Genomic DNA, 8,576 nt, shown 5'->3' with positions numbered 1-8,576 from the left:
TTTTATGTGTAAAAGAGTCAAAGAGGTTTTGGCGTTTTAAGCCAGGTTGTGGTAGTTTTTGGGGAAAATGCCTAGGGGTTGTCTCGCAAGATGCAGGAATGGTACAATTAAGGGTGGGCAGTCAAAAAGGGGCTCAATGGCAAACATAACGGGGATATTGGAACGAAAAGCCTCAATCGCCTACCTAAAAGGAGGCGAAGATATGAAGGAATGCAAGCTGTAACGGCGCCAGGTAAACTTACCCCGCGCAGATTTTTTAGGTCAAAGCACGCATCTCCAAAAAATCAGTCACATGGCCCCAAACAACAGGGTAAGAAAAGTTCAAATTTTACCAAGCAATAACAAGGGTTGTGTAATTTCTGTTAACTACCATTGCTGTCTGTTTCGTAGCTGCTTCACATGTTGTGTTAATGGGATTCACTATTTGAAAGTGTTGTGTTCCTTCAATGACCTCACATCTTAGATGATATGAGCCAGATGGTTGATCTTTGAGACTAAATTTCTTGAGTCCCCTGGCGAAGGGAATATTTTGCAACGTATTTGAATAATTGTGGGGAGGAAGACTACACATTCTGTGCCTGATTGAAAAAACAAATCTGTTTGGGAATACCTTTAAATGCGAAGATCACAGCCCATAAAAGATACAGCAAAGAATGAATTACACCAGATGTATGCATTTCTATGCCAATTGTAAGAAAGATTGATCATTGCAGTTCATGAAATCCTTACATCAAGAACTTGATTTATTTGGTGAGTTTGTATCTTGAGATACTTGGCATGTAGCTCGACGTGACAACATTTCAACAGCAACCAGTTAGTCGGCGCAGGGTTGCTCAGGGGGCTATTGCACAATACATGAATAAAGAAATCCATCCTAATCTAGGGTTCTTACACCATTTTCTTTGCCAATTTCAAGCACTTTTTAAAAACTTTCAAAGCCAAGTTTAAAATTTCTCCGCTACTACTAAAAGAAAAAAATCCTGTGTGAATCATATACTTTGCAACTGTTGTAATTGACATTTTCAGTTGCAGGAAGTTTTTCCCATGACAATTCACCACTGAGAAACGCTACCTTAATTTTTGGCACGGCCCATAATATCCATAATTGATATGTAATTGGTGTACTACTCATTTCAGAGTGCCCTGTTTAGGTGTAGCTTGCATCTGGCCTACTGGGCCGTGAGGGGCAATTACGCTTCATAGGACAATGCCATACAAACTAATGCCAGCTGCCATTAATCACAAGGAAAGAAATAGAAATGCAATGGCAAGGCGAAGCCACCAGAGAGTAGTGTTGGATTCATTTTTAACCAGACTTGTGAAACATGTCAACAGTTTCAGACATTTATACAAGCACTTCACCAAAAATTAAACCATTTTTCAATCCTTGAAAACACGTTAAAATTCAACCTAAATGAACCCTGCTAACTGATTAAGCACAGCTCTAACTAGTCTGTCTGGCGCATTTTAGCCTAATCGGTTGCACGTTTGCAAAGCCAGCATGAAAACGCCTTGCTGTCTCTAGATATTTGGGATGAACGCGCATTCACGGCATCCTAAAATAGATCATGAGTTTGATCCCCCAATCTGACATTGGGAAATGGTTAAGTGTTGCCCATTGTCTTTTACGACCGCTGAACAACAGCTCCTTGTGAGGTTTTATGAAGATGTGAAAAAAAGGTTAGACGAGCATTGTGTTTAAGGGGACAGCCAGACAGACAATTGCACACTCAATAAAAGTGGATGCTATTTATAGGAAATTCAGTGGTTTTAGTGGAATAATTCTTGCCCGCCAAGCGACAGGCCCTGTTTGATTCCCTAACAATGCAACGAATACAATTATTTACTTATCCATATTTATTCTTGTCTTTAAAATCTTTTGTGACATGTTTATCCTGTGGTTCCACGTCATAGATTACCCCTATCAAAAACTTAAATTGATACAATTTTTGCATAGCTATCAAAGCTCTGATAGTCATTTGACAATCATTCTTAATTTGCATTGCACTAAAATAGATGCCCCGACGGCAATACATTTTCTGCATGAATGGCTATAAAATGAATGTTGCAATTACAGAGTCAACGGAGTTAAATGAAATGACAATCTAGCCTACATGTAAGTTGATTAAAATAATACAACATATCAAGAAAGGCCACGGAAATGCTATAAAACCCATTTATTTTTCATAGAAATGAAATTATCTGCATTTATATAGCGCTTTTCAAGTCAATGACTTCCCAAAGCGCTTTACAATGTGCTCCACATTTCCCAATAGCGGCCTTGCAGCCATGTAAGGCGCTAACCTGCTTATTGGGGGTATTAGGGGTTCAGTGTCTTACCCAAGGACACTTCGACATGTAACACGGACGAGCGGGGATTCGAACTGGGATCCCTTGATCCCAAGACGAGCGCTCGGATAGACATTAGTATATTTGGGGATAATCTTAGCCCGGTTGTTGGAACAAGCTAGCTGTAGAAAATAAATCACCTTATTTACATAGCAAAGCTGAATTCAGCCTGCTTTCATGCAACCGATTTGAGGCGAAATCCAGCAAGATTAAACATATCTCAGCTTAATCCCTTATCCTGGTTTTGTGCAATACCCCCCGGGTGCATGAGTGTGTAGTGCCTCCTTGCAGATCACTGAAACACAGTATGGGTCGACAGCTAAATATTTCGTTTGGTTGTACAGTGTGCCGGGACATATTTCCTATAGACCCTTCTCACCTTTTAAACCCAATACTTTTTTGCCCGTGTAATGCAGGAGTCATATGAGAACTTTTTTTTAACTCATGTAACGTTTGCTAACAAAGGATATTTTTTCAAGTTTAACTCATCTCGTGCTAACTAAAGAATACTGAAATACAATCTATGTTATTCTCTGTGCTACAGTACAACAGCAGGACCAGCACAAATAATAAAACATTGAATTTAAGCAAATAAAATAATATGGAAAACAACAAATTTAATGGCATCACATCCAATAATCATCATAAACTTGTTATTATAAAGTATTTTTCATATAAATTGTATTATTATCTTTTTTTAATTTTGGGTCATGTTTTCCCCCATAACCAATACATTTTGGGGTGGTGAACAATTTGGTCATGGAACATAGTTAACTTGTAGCTGTTGAGATGCGTAATCTCATTTTATAGTTAAAAATATATAGTTCAGTGTACCGAGATATTGAAAAAACTGTTATAATGGGATGGGAAAGTAACTGAAAGAGAAAAGAATGGAATGATTAACGAGGAGAGAAATCAATGCCCATAAAATAATCTACACGAGTGGCCGCTTACAGTCAAATCAGGTGTTTAGACAGTTAAGGCCCAGCAGCATGATGTGGTTCATGTGCCTGTCATCAGGTGCTTTTATTAAAAGGTCAATGAGACTTTCATGGCACTTTGAAATGTAACAACATTGTAAAATGGACCTGACATCAGGCAAGAACCCCCTCCCACCAACAGCAATAATGGCAGTTAATAAAGTACTAGTTCAGTTTAGCTAAAGCTGGTGCTTGCAAGATTGTACAGGACAGGACTAATCATAAATAAACTTTCAGCATTGTGCAAGACACAGAGAGACCTGCTTCGACAGAGTTTTGCACAATAACTTTCCTTTTATAAATAAATAGCTTCAACAAGGAGATAAAACGTAGATAAAATGTAGGCTGTTTTGACTGGAAAATGTGTTGCTTAGTTTTGGTAAACGCAAATACAAAAAGGTTTGGGGTCACCTAGACAATTCTGCCTTTTCCATTAAAGTCATTTTTATTTATCGAACGAATTGTCCAATGTTGGAGGGTTTTTAATCTCATATTAATCTCTTCCTTTTGTTGGCCACTCAGTCTTGAAGGCCAGCACCTCATAGGTCACTTTAGATATTGACACTGGGGTTTTATAGATGCTATTAAACAAAGCTGCTTGTTGAGGGCCTGTAAAGCGTCAATTTCTCAAACCTAAGACTAATGTACTTGTCTTGCTGGGTTGTACTCACTCCTTTTTCTACTCTGGTTAGCCTGTTTTGTGCTGTCCTCTGAAGGGAGTAGTACACACCGTTGTAGGAGATCTAAACAATTTTTTTTGCAATTCCTCAGATGGAGTAGCCTTCGTTAACTTGGAACAAGAAGACCGTCAGGTCTCACATGAAATTTCTCTGGCCGTTCTGAATCTTTAATTACACCCACACGTGATGCTCCAAATACTCAATAAGCTCAGATTTATAAGGTAATAGCATAAGGGGTTTCTATTCCTCCATTAGCCTTCTATCACAATTAGTAAACACTATGTACTATAACAACACTGAAGTACTGGTTGCTGGATATGGGCCTCATACACAGACATTTGCAGCTAAAACAACCATTTACCATGTTAACATATGAGGTGCATTTCTGAGTAGTTTAACGTGATCTTTATTGAAAAAAAAAAAAAAAAAAAAAAGCGCTATTCCTTAAAAAAATAGGATATTTCTAAGTGACCCCAAACTTCTGAACGGCAGCGTGTATATATTTGGTTCAGTTAAAAAAAGGAACAGGATATTTTGCAATTTTCAAAAAAATTAGTCTAATTGTGCTACCATCTTTTACTAATATTACAAGATGCACGAGGATGAAGACCACATGGGCGAAAAAGGCTGGTAGCATGAGCAACAGGCATCCAATAAAACCAGAAGCAAACCAAAAACAGTACACATTCTCATGCTCAGTTCGATGTGCCCAGTCAAAGTTACAGTAATTACGCCATTTTAGGTGGGTAGGTAGAAAGAGGGCCAGATAGTATAGAGACCCTGTAAACCAGTAACAGAGGATTAAGACAGAGCAACAGGAATCCTGGTTAACGGTCCAAACTTTGAAAAGCGAGTGGATCTGTGCAGTTGTATCGTCTCTGATAAGGCCACATGAGGCACACTACAGAATCGATTTAGGATGAAGACGTTTACCGCTTGCTGGAGTTATACCTTCATTTCCGCTATTCGGATTTGTTCATGCGATAAGATGGTTGACGATTATCGAGTCAATGGGGTTTAACAGAAGATCCCTTCGTCTGGAAGCAATTGTGTCTTAGAGCAATCGTGGAAAACGGCGAGACGACTCCTTGCGCAGGGATCATTTCATTCGATATGATGCTGACATGGAAATGTTCAAAACCTTTATTTCTTTGCGAGAGAACTTATGTCAAAAGTCTTTAAATAACAATTATGTCTTGTTTATCTCGCAAAAAAATAGGTGGGGGAGCATGAAGTGCTAAGTTTTCAGCTCGGTGATCGACAATCAAGTTGAATGGCACTGACGCCACATTGTAAATACGATAAATGCAAGTGTGCAGTGAAATATAGTTTAGTCCAGTGCTTATTAACAGGTGAGTCGCAGACCTGTAGAGTGAGTCACGGGCTAGGAAAAAATAAAATCATTTTACAGTAGATGGCAATAATGGCCTGCAAATGTAGGTTGACACTCGCCATTACACACCAGAGTTTGTTTCCACCTGGAGAGAATGGCCAAATGCGGATTAAGCTGAGAATATATGAGAAATGGATTCTATTTCTACAGAAGTGAAGAGTTTTCGATTTGATTGAAAATGCATCCAATACTATAGTGTAATATTAAGGGACAACGTGTGTTACTTAATCACAAAATCTCACCATATTTCTAACAGCACTCCCTTATTTTTTGCGGGTTTAGCAGTCCAGAAATATTTCACTAATAATAATAATAATTTCCTTTGTATTGTCATTCTTTGTAACAATGTACACAGAACGAAATGTCGATACACCTGACCCGTTGTAGCGAGCCGATGCAGCCAGCCAAAACCTGCGAATTAGAACAATTTATCTATTACTTAAAAAAAAACACCCAATTTCGAGAGGTCAATTGTTTAACAATTAAAAGTACTGTACAGTCAAATTATAATTTCAAAAAAATATTTTGCCGTTTTATTGCAGAACTGTATAGATTAAAGACACGATCCCCTTAACTTTACATTATACTTTGCCGCCACCATGTGGATGTTATGGTGAGCAGCATTTACCTTCTACTTCTTTCCTAATAGGTACCATATATTTTTCCATCATCAAACATTTTTGAAAAAGGGCCAAGGAGCAACTAGGGAGCATCAAAGACCCACATGTGGCTCCAGGGCAAGTAGAGTGATTGATAAAGCAATTCTGTTGGCGATAGAAAGCATCGTTCTTTGTTTAGCCAATCAGAAAGTAGAACACTTTGAAGTCATTCCAAATTTATGCCCACTATACCTCAAATTTAATCAGTAGCCGCTCTTTAAGAACTTGAGGGACATTCAAAATACAGTTAAGTTAGAGTCTTCCTTTTACAAACTATTAGTAGTATGCAAATCAGGTAAAAAAAACACCTCTCAACAAATATTCAACAGTTGTTTTTGTACAGGGCAGATACACATGATCTCAGGGGAATCCATGACTTCAAGGTCCAATATTATCATACAACATTGAAAAGGCATTGTGCCATCTATAAGGTTAATTAAATGATTTATAGATGATTACCTAAAATGTCCCTCGTACATATTCATTTAGAAAATTAAATATGATTCATACGCTTAAGACAAATAATACATCAAGAGTTTCTGTGGGTATCATAAGTTTTTGGAGTTGCTAGTGTTACTGTACAACTTTAGGTTTAAAATTTAAAAAAAATCTGTTTTCTTGTTTTGGTTTGAATATCTCAACCCTGCAAGGAATAAACTGGAATAGGTGTGGACACCTAAAACATTCAGCTTCAGCCTACAGGGAGTAGGTGTGCATATGTTTATGTATTATATTATTTTGCTGTATAGCTGTTTTTGTGCAAATAGTTTGTAGTTTACTTTTGTTAATTAGTGGATGATGTTTCTTTTGTGCTGTGCCTAAAAAAAAGCCACAAACATCTTAGTAGGAACGGCTGGTGTGTTTTTTACAGTAGTTGCAAAGAAAATAATTATTTCACCACACACTTGATTAAAATTTTGAATTTCGGAAAATAAGTCATTGAGAACTGTAACCTTTTGATGCAATAGAATACAGGAAGCGAAAGTGAAGACTACTCCAGGAAGACTCAGGTGACAAGAAAGATTGTTATGACAGTCAATTTGTGTGTTAATATGAATAATACTGACAAGTATAGTGATATGTAAACGGCGCAATTATGATGTTTATCTGTGAAATTTCTACAGTTTAGCGTGGAGTGATATTCACAACTGGGGAAAAATCACTACAAAGAAATCACAACGACCGCGTCGAGTTCGAAAGACGATGACCAAACTGGCTCCTGAGAGGTGAGCCGAGGTTGGCAAGTTTGGGTGGGGGAATCGGGAGGGTTGCTTTCCAAATAAGTTTTAGTGGGCTGTTGGTGTGTCCATGTGTGCACATGGTTGTATATATGATATCAAGTCATTGCAAACTTTTGTTTTACTTGCATAATTCTCAATTGGCAGATGTATTCTATCTTCTTTGTCTTCCCATGAGGATGTTAGTCTAAACAAATGCATATATGTGTTATGTTTGTGTGCATACCGAGCACACATGTAAACACACCAAGCAGACTCCACGTGGTAACAATCGGAGCATGCTGGAAGCAACTTGCTTCAGCATTTTAAAAACAGTATAGCTACAAAAAAAGAAAAGAAAACAGGCAGACAGACAGACAGAGAGATTGGTGCTTCATGTGCCATCCACATAATCCCCAATCTTGAGCCGCATCTTTGCACCTTTTTGTCTCGGTGTACCTTTGCTCCCCAAATTCACACGTAGGACAAGGGGCTACGCCCGGCCCCCACTGTGGCAACCCTCTACTTCGCCAGCATCCCTGTGTTTGTCGCTGTTCCTGCAGGTGTCGCTCAATCCCCTCCACTGGTAACCAGCGAATGTGGGGCTAATTGGGAGGTACTTGAAGAAAGAGTGACTGCGTATGAAATCCATTCCAAAGGGAAGGTCGTAAGATCGCATTCCCTCCAACTCAGCAGCACTGGGACCTGAGCCGCGCTTCAGTTTTCTGATGCCTCGCTCCTCTGGGGAACCTAACGAGAGGCGGACAGGGGAAAAAAATTGCTTAAAAAGGCCATAAAGCTGATGACAAACACTGTGGGTAGTCGCTGTTCTCCAATCATGGCCGAGTTAAAAAATGGCAGACATTTTTTAAAAACATTTTTACATGGACATCGCTGTGTATCACAAAACTGTCTAACAAAATTATTGTGGCATATCCAGTAAGAAATAATTCCACCTGTTGTTATCGATGAGTTTATTCTGGTTTTAATATTGGACATCTGCAACAGAGATTCCATAGGATCCTAGTTTGTTAATTTGACTATTATTGTGCATTGTTGTTTGCTGTTTTGACTATTAAGAACTGTTTCCATCATTGACACCAGCCAATCAAGTTGTTGTTCTTTGATTTCACACTCTTTGGGGCAGATCTGCTTTTGTTAAAAAAAAAAAAAGGGTTGAAAAAAGGGCTAAGGTTGGAATCGCTAATCTGAGTTTTGGCTTTTCTCCGTTCTCCTTGCAAGTAAAAAATCCTTCAATATCTTTTCTCCTTATTTCGAGTGTATATTAAACTTTAAAC

The 8,576-nt window shown here is 38.4% G+C and overlaps 1 protein-coding gene across 6 annotated transcripts in view; it reads right to left on the bottom strand.

Moving 5' to 3' along the window:
• The window catches only part of slc23a2 (solute carrier family 23 member 2), a 40,948-nt gene that overhangs the window by 1,422 nt on the left and 30,950 nt on the right, over positions 1–8,576 (bottom strand). For all 6 annotated transcript variants that reach the window (XM_088336284.1, XM_088336286.1, XM_088336288.1 and 3 more), the window contains one exon: positions 1–8,028. This exon is cut by the window's left edge and continues 1,422 nt beyond it. In XM_088336284.1, coding sequence (XP_088192410.1) covers positions 7,772–8,028 — 257 coding nt within the window. In that variant the 3' untranslated portion in view covers positions 1–7,771. The remainder of the gene's footprint in view (positions 8,029–8,576) is intronic.

The sequence above is a fragment of the Urocampus carinirostris genome, chromosome 5 (assembly GCF_059441175.1).
Source record: "Urocampus carinirostris isolate Australia breed hairy pipefish chromosome 5, RoL_Ucar_1.0, whole genome shotgun sequence".
Taxonomy (NCBI): Eukaryota; Metazoa; Chordata; class Actinopteri; order Syngnathiformes; family Syngnathidae; genus Urocampus; species Urocampus carinirostris.
The sequence above is the reverse complement of the archived record's forward strand: the minus strand, read 5'-3'. Positions and strand labels throughout refer to the sequence as shown.